Here is a 19,399-nt window from a genome sequence, read left to right on the forward strand (position 1 = left end):
TTGGATGGTTGGATGGATGGTTGGATGGATGGATGGATGGCTGGGTGGTTGGATGGACAGATGGACGGATGGACAGATGGACGGATGATGGATGGATGTTTGGACTGATGGACGGATGGTTGAATGGTTGGATGGATGGATTGATGGATGGATGGTTGGATGGATGGATAGATGGATGGAAGGAGATAGATGTTAGAATTGATGCATGGTGGATAACTATGGGAAGGAATGGCTCAGTAAAAAAAGACAGGGCAGGGAGAGATGGAAAGGAGCGATAAATCAATGAACGACATACCCCTGAGACTCCTGCCCCTTTACCCTTCCTTCCACGGCACCCAGTCCTGCCACACTGTCTGCTCTGTCAGCCAAGAGTGTCCCCTTCTCTTCTCTACTTCTCCCAGGTCCATCCCCGGGCTCCCTTCCATGTAGAACAGTGCTTCCTCTATTGGTTCCGTGACCAGTATCCATGCTGTGATGAATATTACAATGTCACCTGGTTCTTATCCTGGAGCCCCTGCCCCACCTGTGCACAGGAGGTGGTCGAGTTCCTGGAGGAGTACAGGAACTTGACGCTGAGCATCTTCACCTCCCGCCTCTACTACTTCTACGACCCAAATTACCAGCAGGGGCTTCGCAAGCTATGGGACGCAGGGGTCCAGCTGGACATCATGTCCTGTGATGGTGAGAGCAGAGGGGAGCTGGGGACCCAGACTGTGGGAGAGAGTAGTACCGAGCCAGGGGTGGGGGAAGATCTAGAATGTCCCCAGGGCGAGTGAGTGGGAGGAAACTGAGGCAAGACTGGTGGCACTTGGCAGGGAAGAGACTAGGCCCTGAGGAGGGGGGCACAGAGGGTCAGAGGGCAAGACCTCCCAGGGCCCACATGACTGCTCTCTTCCCTCTTTATCTCAGATTTTGAATACTGTTGGGACAACTTTGTGGACCACAAGGGAATGTGCTTCCAGAGACGGAATCTGTTAAAAGATTATGATTTCCTGGCTGCAGAGCTTCAGGAAATCCTTAGGTAAGTGCATGCTCAGCCTCCTGTGCCGCTGCTGTTCCTTTCGCCTCACACCGCCGCACCTCCCTCCCCAGCGCCTCAAGTCTCCACCCCCTCTACCCCACTCCTGCTTCCTCCTACGCATACTCCCTCCTCCCTCAAGGCCTCCTTCTCCCCCATGAGGGAGCCCCCAGCCTGGTTCCTCCCATCTCACCACATTCACCTTCTTGTTAATAAACTGAATGTAAATGGGCTTGAGTATGTCTAGCTGTGAGAATTGGAAGATATGAGTAACATCCTTACCGGGGATGTGACTTATCAGAGAACCAGGGTCCTTGAGGACAGTGACCGCATTCCTCTGCTAGGGCTTCCAGAACAAAACCCCACAGACTGAGGGACCTCACGGCAGGTGTTTGTCTCCTCACAGCGTGGACACTGGAAGCCCGAGATCAAGGTGACCCTGGGTCAGGCTCCTCCTAGGGCCTCTCTCCTTGGCCAGCAGAGGGCCACCTTCTTGCTCAGCCCTGGCATGGTCTGTCGTCTGTGCTCACTGTGGGGAGCCCCTGGTGCCCCTCTGTGCGTCCCAGTTTCCCCTTCTCATAACAACATCAGGCAGATTGGATCAGGCCCATCCTAAGGGCCTCCTTTTAACAACCATCTCTTTAAAGCCTGTGCCTCAAATGTGGTCACATTCTGAGGCTCCAGGGGTTGGGACTTTAGCAGTTGGATTTGGGGGACACACGGTTCAGCCTCTTGGAGCTAAGAGGGTGGGAAAAAGCAGGATCCTTGTTCTGTGTACCTGTCTCCTGAGTTCTGCCTGACCTGTCACCCCCCGCCCTGTCTCACCTGCTTCCATTCCAGCCCTTGCTGCCCTGGACCCCCACCGCCTGTCACCGGGTCACCGCCACACTCATCCTGGCTCCCTTGTCCCTTCTCCCCTTTCCCACATGGCTGCCAGAGGGAAAGTTCTGGACAGGTTGCAGCCTGGGATGAGGACAGAGAGTGAGCAAGAAATTAGTTGTTAAGTAAACATTTAAATAAGTGTGTTTTATTTTTTTAACCATAGGATTGGGAATGGGAGGACTTTTCCATAAAGCAGAATAAAAAGTGGTAGGTGGCTGAGAGTCAAGTTGGGGACACAGGGAAATAAGCAGAAGCATTGGAGGCAATAAAGCAGAAACAGAAACCGAAACCGAAACCGAGGGAACACCTGGTCCTTCGACCGCCGCGCTGACTGCCGCGTGAACTTTGGAAAGTCAGTGGCGGTGCCCCACGGGGTGGCCTGGACCAGGGCCCGGTGAAAAGGAGAAGAGATCGGCCTGAGATGCTGGGATTCTGGGCAGACAAAAGCCAGGAAGGAAAAGCAGCAGGGCAGGTGTGCGGTTGGTCACATGCAGAAAATCCCTGTGGAGAGCGTCTTGGGTCCCACACGGACCCGTTGTTTCTTCCTGTGACCTTGGCCCATTAGGTGTGCATAGCGGTGGCCCCCGACACCTGTCTCTTCACTCCCTTCCCTGTCTGCACTGCTGCCTGGAGCGGAGGGCACGGTGCAGGAGAGTTCTGGCTGTTCAGTCAGTCCGTCCCGCCGCTCTCCCTGTCCACGCGTCCTCCAAGCTGGGAGGCACCGAGGGCCACACCCGTGGACCACACGCCTCTCCACTGTCCCGGTCATACAAACGGGCCCCCGTGGCCAGCTCACAATATCTGCTCCTTCTGGAGAAAAGAACAAGGCAGGAGGCCCATCTTAGAGATCCACAGGGGCCTCCGGGAGGTCTCCTCCAAGAGTCACTGTCGCGCTCTGGCACACCCCCCTTCTCTGCCCATCTCCGAGGGCTAGCGGGAGTTCTCCAGGCCAGAGCTGCAGGAGTGCTGTCACGAGGGAAAGGCGAGAAGGGCTTTGAGCCTTGCTGCCCACCCTTAGTGCTTCTCAGGCCAGAGGCCGCATAGCTGTCAACTTGAGCCACACCTGAGTGTGCAGATCTGTTCACTCTCTTGGAAGGGCCCGGCGCATTCTGGAATCTTCCATTGGCGGGAAATTCTGGACACTGAAACAGATGGGAGTGGAGGGGACGCCATTCCCGGGAATCCTCCAACTCTTGCCCACGCTCCTGTTACCCTCCCCCCTTGGGGCCATCCCAGGGCCGGTGGGCAGAATGAGGTGGTGTGGGGGCACCAGCCGGAAGAAGCTCTTTGGGGACTCGCATGCGCGTGCGATCTGGCCCGGGGTGACAGGTGTCTGCTCCAAGGCCTCCTCTTCCTGTCTAGGAGTCACCTTTCCCGGTTGCTCTTTGTTTCTCCATCTGGGGTCCTGGTGGACACGTGGCGAGGCAAGCACACAGCTCGCCGGATGCACGCTTCAAGCCCAGATCCCTGATCCCTGACCTGGGAGGCCTTTAGGGGCAGCAAGGGCCCTCCCCTTGTGCCCCCCACCCACTCCTATCCATGGAATAATGAGGAAGTAGGAGGAGCCAGGCCAGGCCCCCTGGAAGGCATTCCAGCTCGGCCATTGCTTTGCTGAGTGGCTCCAGAGAGTACCTTAGCCTCTCTGTGCTGGGACCTCATCTAAGATGGGAGGGCAGTGATCGGCCCCTCCCAAAGCTCTTGGGGGCTGTGGTAGAGGATGTGCTCAACACACCTGCCTTCTCCTGGAATGCGGATGAAGATCTGCAGGGCTGAGCCCTGGCCCTCCCTTTCCAGACACCCAGCGTCCTGCTGGGGGCCTGAATGGCTCCTAAGGGTCACACGGTGGTGGACAGGAGAGGGCTCATGCCACTCAGAGAGCCCGCCCCTCCCCAGCCACCGGCTTCTGTCCTGCTCTCTCCAGCCAGTGTGTGTCCCAACCCCCTCTGGCAAAGTACTTTCTCTTTCCCTTTTCCATAACCTGGGTCCTGCTGCCCAATGGGTCCTGCTCCCTCTCCTTCTGAGGGAGGCTGTGCCCAGGGTGGGCGGGGCGGGGGGGGGTGGCGGGGGAAGTTCTCAGGAGAGGTGGCTCTGAGCCTGAGGAAGTGCAACCATCTGAGGGCCCTCCCACCCTTGGGGCAAAAGCAGGAAGGAGGTGGGGCTTCTGAGGAGGCAGCCTGGGAGGTCACTGTCACACTGGGGCTTTCCCAAACCAAGGCTGGAGAGAGGAATGGAGCCCTGGCGCCCCAGCCCAAGGTACCCCTGCTCTCTGCTCACTCTGTCCTGCTGGGCCCCCTTCTGCAGCCCCTCCTTCTGGCGGCCCTATAGCCTGTGTCTCTGTCCTTGGCCTCCTCCTCCCCGCGGTCCCCCTTCCCTTCTCTCCCTCTCTGGGCTCCTTCTCTGCAGGACCCACTCCCAACTGGATCCTCACCCTGTTCCCGGGATGTTCCCGGGATGCTCCCGGGATTGCTTCTGAACGCACCCCTCCCGCCTCCCCCCCCCCAGCCCTGTGCCTCCCCCCCCAGGCCAGCCTCTGGGTCTGAAAGTCTGTTGGGCATGTCTGGCCCTGCCTGTGCCGGGTGATGCCCACTTTCAGAGGCTTCCGGAAGTTCCTGTGCTCTGTTAAACGCTTTGAATCTAACCACAGGGTGGTCGAAGCAGTTGCTGGATTTCCTTTCAAGCACTTGAGTCGATTTTCTCTCGTATTTATAATGTGGTTTGAAGTGTAGGGGTTCGGAGTCGATGGCCGAGAAAACTCTCGAGACGTCTTGGGTGCAAAAACAGTGGTTTTATTATTTTTTAAATTTGTTTTCAGTAAAAAAAAATTTTTTTGAGGTTTATTTATTTTTTGAGAGACAGAGACAGAATGTGAACGGGGGAGGAGCAGCGAGTGAGCCACAGAATCTGAAGCAGGCTCCAGGCTCTGAGCTGTTAACACAGAGCCTTATGCAGGGCTCGGACCCATGAACTGCGAGATCATGACCTGAGCCGAAGTCGGATGCCTAACTGAGTGAGCGATCAAGGTGCCCCCAAAAAGGTGGTTTTATTAAAACATGGGGACAGGACTCATGGGCAGGAAGAGCCACACTGGGGTTCTGAAGAGTGAATGATTATATACATACAGGTTGGGAGGGGGTTAGGGACAGCGTAAGTCTCTAAGTGATTTTGGAAACAAGGTTTCCAGGACTTTGAGAGTCTAGCTGCTGTTAGGACAAGGTCATTTATTACTGTTCAGTAAAACTCAGTCATGAGACCCTTCACATGCATATCGGTCGGCCATATGTCTGGAGGATGATTGCCAACATACGTCTTGGGGGGTAGAGATAAAGGAGGTTCCCCAAGGAGTTAGTATATGTTAAAGTAGACTTAGGAGGTCCTAGGGGTTGGGATAATGTTTAGCTAAGATTCCCTTTGGCCCTTAGCAAAGTGTCATCATTGAGGCAGCTGAGCTCCTAGAAGAAGGTCACTCTGCCTGTGCCAAGGACTTCTAAATGGGCCATCAGGCAGTAGGAAATTGAAATTTTTTCTTCTGCCTTTGTTTCCCACATCATTTACAGTACAATAAGCACAGTGTGAGGATAGCTCTCAGAGGCAAGAAGAGAAGTCATCTATTGCAAAGCTCTCTCCACCACAGAGGAGTACAGTAAAACCTTGGTTTGTGAGCATAATTTGTTCCGGGAACGTGCTTGTAATCCAAAGCACTTGTATGTCAAAGCGAATTTCCCCATAAGAAATGATGGAAACTCAGGGCGCCTAGGTGGCTCAGTCGGTTGAGCGTCCAACTTTGGCTCAGGTCATGATCTCGCAGTTTGTGGGTTCGGGCCCGGCGTCAGGCTCTGTGCTGATGGCTCAGAGCCTGGAGCCTGCTTTGGATTCTGTGTCTCACTCTCTCTCTGCAAACCCCCCCCCCCCCCCCCGCTCACGCTCTGTCTCTCTCTGTCTCAAAAATCAATACAACATTTTAAAAATTTTGTTTAAAAAAGAAATGATGGAAACTCAGATGATTCATTCCACAACCCCAAATATTCATATAAAAATGATTACAAAGCTGTAATAGAATACAAAATAATAAGGAGAATACAAAAGAGAAAGAAAAAGAAACAAACTAACCTGCACTTACCTTTGAAAACCTTCGTGGCTGGAGCGAGGGAGACAAGAAAGAGGAGGGTTATTGGTAGGACAACTTTCACTATTACTAATGCATGTTGACTATAGTAGAGTATTAATAAACTCTTGTCATAGACTGCATTTAATGCAACTGGCGATAAGGCAGCAGAGGAAAGGGTCTATATCCGCAGGTAGCCTCACCTGGAATGAAGCAAAGCATTCCTAAGCTTACTCTTGTCTGGAAAAGCAAAGGACTGTCCATAGGAACTTTGAAGAGACAAAAAACACATTAGTGCCAGTTGTGGGCACCGTCCAACGTTCTGAAAAATCACCGATTTCTGCCAAACACCCCTGCCTGAGACCGAACATCCGAGCATGGGAGATGATCACCCACCATCCTGCAGCCAGAGAGAGAGAGACAGAGAGACATAGAGACAGAGAGAAGAACCATTGGCTCAGTTGTGATCATGTGACCTTTGGCACCGCGAACTACTCATATTGAAAGACATCACTCCTTTATCAAGTTAAACTTTATGAAAAATGTTTGCTCGTCTTGCAGAACACTTGCAGAACAGGTTACTCGCCATCCAAGGTTTTAGTGTAAATGCAGACTGTTCTCAACCTTACCCACAACCTAGGGGAGAGAGCTTCATGCTTCACGTTTGTAACTACCACCGGCGTGCATCCGGAAGGAAGATGCCTTGGCTGGAAGGAATGTGCCTATTTAAAAGGAAGTAGAGGGGCGCCTGGGTGGCGCAGTCGGTTAAGCGTCCGACCTCAGCCAGGTCACGATCTCGCGGTCCGTGGGTTCGAGCCCCGCGTCGGGCTCTGGGCTGATGGCTCGGAGCCTGGAGCCTGTTTCCGATTCTGTGTCTCCCTCTCTCTCTGCCCCTCCCCCCGTTCATGCTCTGTCTCTCTCTGTCCCAAAAAAATAAATAAACGTTGAAAAAAATATTTAAAAAAATAAAATAAAATAAAAATTGAAAGGAAGTAGAAAAAAAGACACATTTAAGACTGCATATGCTGCTGCGGCAGCCATGTAAGGTCCCTGCTGGAAATAACCTGTCTGGACAGGTGCCCCAGCTCCATCACTTACTAGCCGTGGACTTGGCTAGGCTGCTTCACCTGCCAGAGCCCCTGCTCCTGTCCCTCTAAAGTGTGGGTGTGACTCCCCCAGGATCTGGGAAGGAGTCGGTGAGTTCAGATATTTGAGGCACTTGGAACAGTAGCCTGAGCCTCCGAATTTAAGCATTAACCTGATACTTAAAAAGAAAAAACAAACAGGTGAAAAATCAGGAATGAATTGAACTGAGGTCTTCAAAAAGCTGTTCTTTTGGGATAGAGAAGTTTCTCTTTCTCTTTGCTATTTTTCTAATGGGTTGGGGGTAGGGCGGGCAGGAAAACACGAGTGTGTGTGCTACTGGAAGGAGCAGGGCCCAGGGGGCCCTAGAGGTGGGGTCCCTGTCCCTACTGTCCCTGGAGGCACGTCCCCCTTCCAGCCTGGAAAAGCAGCAGCACTGTGTAGGGCCCAGGAGGGCTGGAGGGAGCCACCGTGCCCAGGGCAGGCCACCCACCAGGGACAACTCCAGAGGGCACTTTCTGCATTTTCTGTTTTCTCTCCTTTACCCCCAGAAACCCAATGGACAGGATACATCCTAGCACCTTCCGTTTCCACTTTCCAAACCTGGTCTATGCTTCTGGGCGGAAACTCTGTTATCTGTGCTTCCAAGTGGAGGGAGACTACTTCTCGTATAATGACAGCGACCGGGGAGTTTTTCGGAACAAGGTACGCACCCCCCGCCCTCCTCCCCGGGCCCTATCAGGCAGGAGCAGAGTCAGGGGGCAGTGAGGAGAAGAATGTTATGTGTAAGATGCCAGATGGGGGCTCTTAGTGGTGGATGCTCCTTCCCACGACGTTGTCCTAAGTCATGGACCCAATGAGCTCCCCGCTTGACCCTCTGGGAACCTGATACGGGATGGCATTTGACCCATCCGATGAGGCTCCTTCAGAGAGTCTGCTGGCATTCCGGCCATCTTCAAATCTTGTCCTGGACCTTGGCCTCTGGCAGTCTTGGATGACAGAGCATCTTTCGAAAGTCAGGGCCTGTTGGACACCATTGCCTTCTCTGCCCTGGTAATGGCTCCGTTGGTAGAGCCGTCCCCTGGCCACACGGCTGACTCCTCCGTTCCCAGGCCCTCTGATCTCTCAGAGGACAGCCCACACCCCTCGTCCTGCCTACCCCTGGCCTGCTCCCAGCCACAGCCTCGATGTCCCTGGAAGGAGGTCACGGCACCAGTGACCAGCATCAGCAGTGGCTACAGCCAAGCCACCACCCTGCAGCCCTGTCCCCTAACCACTGCCACTCCTGAGACAGGTCCCACCACACCCCTGCCCTCTCCCCTCCCCTGATACTGCAGACTTTGCAGAGCCTGTTTCCAGGAGAGAACCATGATGGGCTGGGTCAGGGGTATGCTTCAGCAGTACTAACAGGTGAAAGGTCGTTTCACCTGTTGTAGTACCCGGTGTTCAAAGAGCTGAAGGCAATTAATGAAATTAGTATTGATAATGTATTAGGCAATATATCTAAGAGATTCTTTCAAATTGTAATGAATATAAAAGTTCTTCGTGAGGTCATTTACATTCTTCTTTTTTACTACGTTGTTGAAATGAGATGTGTATTTACACTTGCCCCCCATCTCAGTTCACACGAGCCACAGGTCAAGTGGTCTGAAGATGTGTGCAGCTAGCGGTTCCCCTGTGGGGCAGCATGGCTGTGTGACCCTCCCCAGGTGCCATCACCCAGGGAACCAGCCTAGACCCAAAAGGGCCTGGCTGAGGGCAGAATGGATGGATGGTTGGATGGATGGATGGTTGGATGGATGGATGGATGGATGTTGGATGGTTGGATGGATGGATGGATGGTTGGATGGATGGATGGATGGTTGGATGGATGGATGGATGGATGTTGGATGGTTGGATGGATGGATGGTTGGATGGATGGATGGATGGTTGGATGGATGGATGGATGGATGTTGGATGGTTGGATGGATGGATGGTTGGATGGTTGGATGGTTGGATGGATGGATGGTTGGATGGATGGATGGTTGGATGGATGGATGGATGGATGTTGGATGGTTGGATGGATGGATGGTTGGATGGATGGATGGATGGATGTTGGATGGATGGATGGATGGATGGTTGGATGGATGGATGGATGCATGTTGGATGGCTGGATGGATGGATGGTTGGATGGTTGGATGGATGGATGCATGTTGGATGGATGGATGGATGGACGTTGGATGGCTGGATGGTTGGATGGATGGTTGGATGGATGGTTGGATGGATGGTTGGATGGTTGGATGGTTGGATGGATGGTTGGATGGATGGTTGGATGGTTGGATGGATGGATAAATGGATGGAAGGAGAATAGATGTTAGAATTGATACATGGTGGATAACTATGGGAAGGGATGGCTCAAAAAAAAAAGACAGGGCAAGGAGAGATGGAAAGCAGTGATAAATCAATGAACGACATACCCCTGAGGCTCGTGCCCCTTTACTCCTCCTCCCACGGCACCCAGTCCTGCCACTCTGTCTGCTCTGTCAGCCAAGAGTGTCCCCTTCTCTTCTCTACTTCTCCCAGGTCCATCCCTGGGCTCGATGCCATGCAGAACAGTGCTTCCTCTCTTGGTTCCGTGACCAGTATCCATACCGTGATGAATGTTACAATGTCACCTGGTTCTTATCCTGGAGCCCCTGCCCCACCTGTGCACAGGAGGTGGTCGAGTTCCTGGAGGAGTACAGGAACTTGACGCTGAGCATCTTCACCTCCCGCCTCTACTACTTCTGGGACCCAAATTACCAGGAGGGGCTTTGCAAGCTATGGGACGCAGGGGTCCAGCTGGACATCATGTCCTGTGATGGTGAGAGCAGAGGGGAGCTGGGGACCCAGACTGTGGGAGAGAGTAGTACCGAGCCAGGGGTGGGGGAAGATCTAGAATATCCCCAGGGCGAGTGAGTGGGAGGAAACTGAGGCAAGACTGGTGGCACTTGGCAGGGAAGAGACTAGGCCCTGAGGAGGGGGGCACAGAAGGGTCAGGAGGAGAAGGCCTCCCAGGACCCACATGACTGCTCTCTTCCCTCTTTATCTCAGATTTTGAATACTGTTGGGACAACTTTGTGTACCACAAGGGAATGCGCTTCCAGAGACGGAATCTGTTAAAAGATTATGATTTCCTGTCTGCAGAGCTTCAAGAAATCCTTAGGTGAGGGCGTCCTCAGCCCCCCTGCAGCTGCTGTTCCTTGCGTCTCACACCACCGTACCTCCCTCCCCAGCGCCTCTGGTCCCCGCCCCACCCCACCCCCACTTCCTCCTGCCCATCCTCCCTCCTCCCTCAAGGCCTCCTTCTCCCCCATGAGGGAGCCCCCAGCCTGGTTCCTCCCATCTCACCACATTCACCTTCTTGTTAATAAACTGAATGTAAATGGGCTTGAGTATGTCTAGCTGTGAGAATTGGAAGATGTGAGTAACATCCTTACCGGGGATGTGACTTATCAGAGAACCAGGGTCCTTGAGGACAGTGACCGCATTCCTCTGCTAGGGCTTCCAGAACAAAACCCCACAGACTGAGGGACCTCACGGCAGGTGTTTGTTTCCTCACAGCGTGGACACTGGAAGCCTGAGATCAAGGTGACCCTGGGTCAGGCTCCTCCTAGGGCCTCTCTCCTTGGCCAGCAGAGGGCCACCTTCTTGCTCCGCCCTGGCATGGTCTGTCGTCTGTGCTCACTGTGGGGAGCCCCTGGTGCCCCTCTGTGTGTCCCAGTTTCCCCTTCTCATAACAACATCAGGCAGATTGGATCAGGCCCATCCTAAGGGCCTCCTTTTAACAACCATCTCTTTAAAGCCTGTGCCTCAAATGTGGTCACATTCTGAGGCTCCAGGGGTTGGGACTTTAGCAGTTGGATTTGGGGGACACACGGTTCAGCCTCTTGGAGCTAAGAGGGTGGGAAAAAGCAGGATCCTTGTTCTGTGTACCTGTCTCCTGAGTTCTGCCTGACCTGTCACCCCCCGCCCTGTCTCACCTGCTTCCATTCCAGCCCTTGCTGCCCTGGACCCCCACCGCCTGTCACCGGGTCACCGCCACACTCATCCTGGCTCCCTTGTCCCTTCTCCCCTTTCCCACATGGCTGCCAGAGGGAAAGTTCTGGACAGGTTTCAGCCTGGGATGAGGACAGAGAGTGAGCAAGAAATTAGTTATTAAGTAAACATTTAAATAAGTGTGTTTTATTTTTTTAACCATAGGATTGGGAATGGGAGGACTTTTCCATAAAGCAGAATAAAAAGTGGTAGGTGGCTGAGAGTCAAGTTGGGGACACAGGGAAACAAGCAGAAGCATTAGAGGCAATAAAGCAGAAACAGAAACAGAAACAGAAACCGAGGGAACACCTGGTCCTTCGACCGCCGAGCTGACTGCCGCGTGAACTTTGGAAAGTCAGTGGCGGTGCCCCACGGGGTGGCCTGGACCAGGGCCCGGTGAAAAGGAGAAGAGATCGGCCTGAGATGCTGGGATTCTGGGCAGACAAAAGCCAGGAAGGAAAAGCAGCAGGGCAGGTGTGCGGTTGGTCACATGCAGAAAATCCCTGTGGAGAGCGTCTTGGGTCCCACACGGACCCGTTGTTTCTTCCTGTGACCTTGGCCCATTAGGTGTGCATAGCGGTGGCCCCCGACACCTGTCTCTTCACTCCCTTCCCTGTCTGCACTGCTGCCTGGAGCGGAGGGCACGGTGCAGGAGAGTTCTGGCTGTTCAGTCAGTCCGTCCCGCCGCTCTCCCTGTCCACGCGTCCTCCAAGCTGGGAGGCACCGAGGGCCACACCCGTGGACCACACGCCTCTCCACTGTCCCGGTCATACAAACGGGCCCCCGTGGCCAGCTCACAATATCTGCTCCTTCTGGAGAAAAGAACAAGGCAGGAGGCCCATCTTAGAGATCCACAGGGGCCTCCGGGAGGTCTCCTCCAAGAGTCACTGTCGCGCTCTGGCACACCCCCCTTCTCTGCCCATCTCCGAGGGCTAGCGGGAGTTCTCCAGGCCAGAGCTGCAGGAGTGCTGTCACGAGGGAAAGGCGAGAAGGGCTTTGAGCCTTGCTGCCCACCCTTAGTGCTTCTCAGGCCAGAGGCCGCATAGCTGTCAACTTGAGCCACACCTGAGTGTACATATCTGTTCACTCTCTTGGAAGGGCCCGGCGCATTCTGGAATCTTCCATTGGCAGGAAATTCTGGACACTGAAACAGATGGGAGTGGAGGGGACGCCATTCCCGGGAATCCTCCAACTCTTGCCCACGCTCTTGTTACCCTCCCCCCTTGGGGCCATCCCAGGGCCGGTGGGCAGAATGAGGTGGTGTGGGGGCACCAGCCGGAAGAAGCTCTTTGGGGACTCGCATGCGCGTGCGGTCTGGCCCGGGGTGACAGGTGTCTGCTCCAAGGCCTCCTCTTCCTGTCTAGGAGTCACCTTTCCCGGTTGCTCTTTGTTTCTCCATCTGGGGTCCTGGTGGACACGTGGCAAGGCAAGCACACAGCTCGCCGGATGCACGCTTCAAGCCCAGATCCCTGATCCCTGACCTGGGAGGCCTTTAGGGGCAGCAAGGGCCCTCCCCTTGTGCCCCCCACCCACTCCTATCCATGGAATAATGAGGAAGTAGGAGGAGCCAGGCCAGGCCCCCTGGAAGGCATTCCAGCTCGGCCATTGCTTTGCTGAGTGGCTCCAGAGAGTACCTTAGCCTCTCTGTGCTGGGACCTCGTCTAAGATGGGAGGGCAGTGATCGGCCCCTCCCAAAGCTCTTGGGGGCTGTGGTAGAGGATGTGCTCAACACACCTGCCTTCTCCTGGAATGCGGATGAAGATCTGCAGGGCTGAGCCCTGGCCCTCCCTTTCCAGACACCCAGCGTCCTGCTGGGGGCCTGAATGGCTCCTAAGGGTCACACGGTGGTGGACAGGAGAGGGCTCATGCCACTCAGAGAGCCCGCCCCTCCCCAGCCACCGGCTTCTGTCCTGCTCTCTCCAGCCAGTGTGTGTCCCAACCCCCTCTGGCAAAGTACTTTCTCTTTCCCTTTTCCATAACCTGGGTCCTGCTGCCCAATGGGTCCTGCTCCCTCTCCTTCTGAGGGAGGCTGTGCCCAGGGCGGGGGGTGTAGCCCTGGGGATGGTGGGTCTGAGCCTGAGGAAGTGCAACCTTTTGAGGGCCCTCCCACCCCTGGGGCCAAAGCAGGAAGGAGGTGGGGCTTCTGAGGAGGCAGCCTGGGAGGTCACTGTCACACTGGGGCTCTCCTAAAGCAAAGCCGGTGAGAGGAATGGAGCCCTGGTGCCCCGGATAAAGGCAGGGCTGCGACAAATCAGCTGAGGAGGGACAGCTGGACAGGGCCCGTCAGGGGCAGGTAAGCCAGGAGCAAAGAAGGGGGGTGGGAGCCCAGAGAAGCAACACCAACCTGGGGCCTTCCATCCCTGCTGTGTCAGGCAGGAAGGGGCTGGGTCCACCCTCAGACTAATCTGGGAGGACCCTCACAGATAAGGGGCTTTCCCAAGGCCAAGGGCAGCCTTGTGAGAGAGAACTGGTGCTGGAGAGCCCAAAGCCCAAGGCAGGATGAGACAAGCCTGCCCCCGAGTCTGGCACTCGGCTGCAGGAAGCAGGTCCCACCTTGGCTTTCCTCTCTGCCCTTGTCCTGCCCCAGCCCTCGGTCCTCTCCTTCTCTGACACCTCATCCGCAGGGTCTGCTCCTGCCTCTGGTCTGTGGGCACCACCAGGGCCGATGTCCCCCCACCACCACCCCCCTCCCCGCCTCCAGCAGCCCCTCTGCCTCCCATCCCATGGGGGTGGCCATGGGTCTTTCTAAAGTGCTTTGTTTAGGCTTCGTTACAGACTTTCCATTCAAGGATGATTGAGACAATTGTTGGAGTCAGCTCTAAAAGCTTATTCATACATCTTATTCTAAAGACTTGCACAATTTGGCCAAGAATCCTCTCGGGTCTGTAACCACCCTGAGCAAGAGTTCATCTGCCGGATGCTCAGGAAACCAATGAGACTCTGACACTGGGCTTCTGCAGGGAAGAGAGGCTCGCTAAGAGTGTGGCGCCACCCAGGACAACAGGGGGCGCATGTTCCAGAGTCCCGAACTCCCCTAGGGTCTGCAAGTGCTTACGGGCAAAAATTAAGGGTCAGGGGTCCAGGGCCGTGGGTTCTTCTGATTGATCAGGGGTTAGGTAAACGTCAAGACTGATTAGCTTGGCTTTCTGGCACCCACCGGTCTGGTTTCATCCAGATTGCGGTCCAGGTCTGAGGACCATCTCGGCAACGTGCATCAGAGATGCTGTCTTTGTCGGCAGAAGCAGCCCAACGCCTCCTGACCGTGACGACCTTGCAGGCTATTTCACTGTTGTTCCTTGGGTAGCATTCATCCTCTTAAGCAAAGCACAGTCTTAAGTTTCCTCTCGGTGTTTGTCCCGTATCTCTAACCGTGGGCGTCGCGCCTTTCTGCAGACTTCATTCTGTGGATGGTTTCGTTTCTGTTCTGTGGACGCAACACTCGTTTGCAAGACAAGAAGATAAACTGTTTCCCATGAACTCGCTACCAGCTGTGAAAAACTAAATTAGTCCTGAAATGTTTCTTACAAGTTGTTTCTATCATCCCTGAATTTTAGCCGTTCAAGGTCAAGCTTCAACATTTGTGCTGTTACCGTAGTGCACTTGTCCAAAACTTGAAGTGTTTCTGCCTTGAGCGTCTGGGTTTGCCAGGGACTGGGGGAGTTTCCCAGAACGTGGGAACTTCAGTGCTAAAATCAGGAAGCGAAGCCCCGGGCCAGTCAGCTGTCCTAAGTGTGCTATGAATGGGGGTTTTCAACCCAATCCTCATGGTGAGGGCAGCTGGGGTCTCTACCTGAGAGTACCAAGCTTCCGGTGAGGTCGCTGAGGGGCGATCCAAAGCCACGAGGCAGACATGGCTTCTTCATTGACAGTCATCCAAATCCACCTGAAGCTTTACTAATGCCCATAAGAGACATCAGAGATGGGTTTCCATTGATGAAATTGGTGGTTCTGTTCATCAGCAGATCAGAGGACAGAAATGGCTTGCTTGGTGGAATCGGTTGTCTTTCAACGAGTTGGCCGGAAATCTGGGGAAGGCATTTCTGGCCTTGGAAGGAACACGGAACGGACCCCATAGTCTGTGCCCTGAGCAAGGACACCCGTGGCTTGATTCCTGTGTCCGGTTCCAAGTGTCTGTGGTCACCTGAGCCAGACTCCGTGGTCACCCAGGTCGCGTTGCCTTTGGCTGGAGTGTCCGGAAGGAAAGCAGCCGGGGCTCCATCAAGCTCCCCCAGTTTCTTCCGACCGTTCGGTGTCTGCTTGGTCAGTAACGTCCACACGCGGTGGGGCTCCGCCAGACGGAGATTCGCGCACCTGTCCCGGGCAGGCAGGCAGGCAGGCTCCCAGGTCTGTCCACCTGCCTCTATCTGTGCAGAGCCAACAGCATTTATCCAAAAGAATCCGTGCACGTACGCCCACATGAGCCACGTCACTTTGCGATGTAACATTAAATGAAAACACAAAAAGCAAGATACGGGACGGAAACGTCTATAGAGCATAATCACCGCTGGGGGGAGGAAAAGCTGTGTGAGTCCTGTGGCCAAAGTCGCCATCACAGCTCTCCCTCGGTGACAGCAGGTTTTCCTGTTCACCAGCCTCTCTGGGCTTTGTACTGACAAAGCTGTGATACCCACGCCTAGGCAAAGAGCACGGAGTTAGAAGTGCCAGGGCACCCCCTCCCGCCCCAGAGAGAAGGGATCTGCACTGGACGTGTCAGGGTTGAGACGCCTGTGGGGCCTGAGCAGAGGGGTCTGGGGCACAGGACAAGATGGGTGAGCCAAAGAAGCACACGTGACGCTGGTTCACGGGGCGGGGTCCCCCACCCAGCTCAAGGCGTCCTGCCTGCTAAGGCCTCCAGGGTGGGTGACGATGGGCGCTCCACCAGACTGGAGGTGGGGCCGTGTGTCGCCGGGGCGGGGGGGGGGGGGGGGGCAGGGCGGCGGGCACTCACTTCACCCTCTTCCTTTTCTCTCCCCAGGCCCGGCCAACAAAGAAAAAGAGACTGGCCCTTCCCTCCCCGCCCAGGGGCCCAAGTAGACCCAAGGAGTTGGGTTCAGGAGGTGACAGAGCCTGGGATAAACACCAGAAGACACTCTCTGCACCTTTTGGTTTCCTTCCTCTTGCCCAGACCCACAATGAATCCACTACAGGAAGTCATATTCTGCCGTCAGTTTGGCAACCAGCACCGGGTCCCAAAGCCCTACTACCGGAGGAAAACCTACCTGTGCTACCAGCTGAAGCTGCCCGAAGGCACCCTAATTGACAAAGGCTGCCTTCGAAACAAGGTGCCAAGCGGGCTGTCTGGACACAGGGCAGGCTTAGCCGGGTCTCCGTTAGCCCCGCTCCCCGGGAACTCTCCACAGTTTTCCTGTCCCCGGGCCTCTGCAGAAGCTGTTCCCTCCAGCAGAATGCTCTCCCTGCCCCTCTTTGAGAATTTAATATTTACTTGTCTTCTGGATCTCAGCTCAGTCGCCGTTTCTGAGAAGCCAAGAGGTCCTCCAAGGACGGAGCGCTCGACCCCACCTGCAAGAACCCCCTCCTATCCCTGCCCTCTGCTTTGCTGCCCGCCTTCCCACCTGCCCTGTCCCGCCTCCCTCCCATGCTGACCCGCTCCTCGCTCCTCGGGACACCCCCCCCCCCGCCCCCGCATTCAAACATCTCCAGATGTCCAAAAGGCAAGGTCTGCAGAGCATTTGAGACCGTGTTGTAGGGGTGTCTGTGGCCGAGGGGGGGTGCTGCTGGGTCTGATTCAGATCAAGCTGCGGGTGCTTTGGGGGTACTCAATGGGTGAGTGAGAGAAGGAAGGAGGGAAGGAAGGAAGGAAGGAAGGAAGGAAGGAAGGAAGGAAGGTTCTTTCCCTGTCCCAGGTGAGTTCACAGAGCAGAGCCTGTCATCCCCAATGGCACCCACAGCGTGTGACCTCTGGCCTCTGCCTTGTAACCAACCCTTCTCTCTGTCTGGGACACTCCCTAGAAAAAGCGCCATGCAGAAATGTGCTTTATTGACAAGATCAAGTCACTGATGCTGGACACATCCCAGAGAGTCGAAATCATCTGCTATATCACATGGAGCCCCTGCCCCTTCTGTGCCGAGGAACTGGTTGCGTTTGTCAAAGACAACCCCCACCTCAGCCTGCGGATCTTTGCCTCCCGCCTGTACGTCCACTGGCGCTGGAAGTATCAGCAGGGGCTGAGACATCTGCACGCATCCGGGATCCCAGTGGCTGTCATGAGCCTCCCAGGTGGGGAGAGGGCACAGCTGTCAGGGGATGGGAGGGTGTGCGGTTCCAAGAGGGAAAAGCCACTGATGGGGGTGGGTGGGGAGGCTGGACCGAAGCGGGGTGCCCCACCTGAGGCCCAGGATGTGATGCCGCCCGGAAGGGAAAAGGAAGGAGGAGCCCCTGGCCCTGCAGGCTGCAGGCAGGCTGCTCCCCTGTCCTGGGACCTCACTGCCTTCTCCTCCTCCGTCTCAGAGTTTGAGGACTGCTGGAGGAATTTTGTGGACCACCAGGACAGGTCGTTCCAGCCCTGGCACAACCTGGACCAATACAGCAAAAGCATAAAACGTAGGCTCGGGAAGATCCTGACGGTGAGAAGCTGTCCCTGCCGCAGGCACCTGGCCTCCCTCTCTCCCTGGGACTCCCCTTCCCAGCTCACCGCCCCCTTCTCTCTGTCCTTGCTCTCTGTCCTCATGCCCCTCCACACCTTTCTCTTTTCTTGAGACACCCTTCCCCCCAGTAGGGGCTCCCAGGCTCCCACTTCCTTCCTTAGCTCCCTTTCCTTAGGATCTTGGGGCACCTGGGTGGCTCAGTCGGTTAAACGTCCGACTTTTGATTTGGGCTCAGGTCACGATCTCAGTTTGTGAGTTCCAGTCCCGCGTCCGGCTCTGCACTGACAGCAAGGATCCTGCTTGAGATTCTCTCTCTCTGCCCCTTCCCCCCACCCGCCCCCAATATAAAGAAACATTAAAAATTAAAAAAAAAAAAAAAAAAAAAAAGGATCTCATCAGCTTTCCGTTTCCCTCAAGGCCTCCCTGGCCTCTTTGACCAGGCTCCTCTGGTCCCCTCTCCCTCTCTTGCCCCTTGCACTGCTTGTTGCCAGTGACACTTTAAACTGTTCTCTTTCTCTCTCAACAGCCCCTGAATGATTTAAGGAATGACTTCAGAAATTTGAAACTTGAATGACCATCAACCCTCCCCCGGCCACCCACCCTGTTCCTGCAGCATCTCAATGCTTCATAAACTGCTGACTCTTAGGAGCAAGTTGTGAGCTCCACGTGCACACCGGACCCTCCTCCCCGAGTCCAGGAAACGTTTCTTTTCCCCTTCGTTCTTCTGTTTTCTTGTATAAGTGGGTATATATTTTTGTCATTGAAAAAATAAAGATGATTTTCAAGTCTGTAAAACTTGGGTTACTTTCTGAAAGGGAAATCAGGGCTTTCCTTCGTAAAAAATGAGCTTAAAGGATTTTCATTTTACGGCACCAAGAAAAAAAAATGTGTTTGGGAATTTGCTCTTGTAGTCTAGAATAGCTCGATCATTTCGTCGCCTGAATACGCTCTGTTCTTTCTTAGTATCTACTACGTATCTAAACAAATAGGGTAAAACTGTTGAACGCACACAGTTGCTCATAGACTTGATTGGGGAGGGGGGAAGAAAACCACTTAGAACAGTGTTATTTGGTGTTCTTAGCTGAAGAAATAGGCACCGACTCTGGCTGATTAAAGCAGAAAAGAAAGATTTGTTAAAAAGATGTTGGGTGACTCCTTGAAACTCTAGGAAAGAGGGAGAGCTAGATTTGGAGGCTCCCAAGCCAGGAAGGAGCCCCCACACTGCTGCAGAGCTGGTCTAATGAAGGTGGCGTTGCCAATGGCTGCGTGCTCCGCTCACCCCAGCCGTGCCTGGAAGCCGGATGCTGACACAGAACGGCCTGCCTTAGCTGCCTCCACTAGGGACAGCCCCGCCCAGGATGGAGAGAAGGAAAGAAGAAACAAGTGACAATAAATAATGAACACAGCAGAAGATGAAAAAAGTAAAATCGAGTGTGTAACCCTAAATACGAACAGAATAAATTCTTCCATGCTGCTCCCAAGAGGCACTCTTTAAAAAAAAAAAAAAAAAAAAAGGAAACAGAGATTGAAAATAAAAGGAATGAACAAAGAGAGCAGGCAAATAAAAAAAAAAAGCAATATTGGCAATATCACACAAGGTATACATTAATGGATCGAACAGGTTAAAGGACTTAATTAACATAATGATATAA

General features: G+C 54.3%; 1 protein-coding gene across 1 annotated transcript; it reads left to right on the forward strand.

Moving 5' to 3' along the window:
- The first annotated feature begins 552 nt into the window (after positions 1–552).
- Positions 553–18,542, forward strand: LOC123590427 (DNA dC->dU-editing enzyme APOBEC3-like). The gene is made up of 9 exons (XM_045463608.1): positions 553–681; positions 910–1,021; positions 7,637–7,790; positions 9,648–9,927; positions 10,158–10,269; positions 16,117–16,423; positions 17,112–17,379; positions 17,611–17,726; positions 18,274–18,542. The coding sequence occupies exons 1-9, from the start codon at positions 669–671 to the stop codon at positions 18,319–18,321; spliced, it is 1,410 nt and encodes a 469-aa protein (XP_045319564.1). The 5' UTR covers positions 553–668; the 3' UTR covers positions 18,322–18,542.
- The last annotated feature ends 857 nt before the right edge of the window (positions 18,543–19,399 follow it).

Source organism: Leopardus geoffroyi, chromosome B4 (assembly GCF_018350155.1).
Source record: "Leopardus geoffroyi isolate Oge1 chromosome B4, O.geoffroyi_Oge1_pat1.0, whole genome shotgun sequence".
In the NCBI taxonomy this organism is placed as follows: Eukaryota; Metazoa; Chordata; class Mammalia; order Carnivora; family Felidae; genus Leopardus; species Leopardus geoffroyi.

What these genes read in the sequence shown, in the direction of transcription:
- LOC123590427 (XM_045463608.1), top strand. An exon ending in GGACATCATGTCCTGTGATG is followed by an intron (nt 9,928 to 10,157) that starts GTGAGAGCAGAG and finishes TCTTTATCTCAG; the next exon opens with ATTTTGAATACTGTTGGGAC. An exon ending in GAGCTTCAAGAAATCCTTAG is followed by an intron (nt 10,270 to 16,116) that starts GTGAGGGCGTCC and finishes TTCTCTCCCCAG; the next exon opens with GCCCGGCCAACAAAGAAAAA.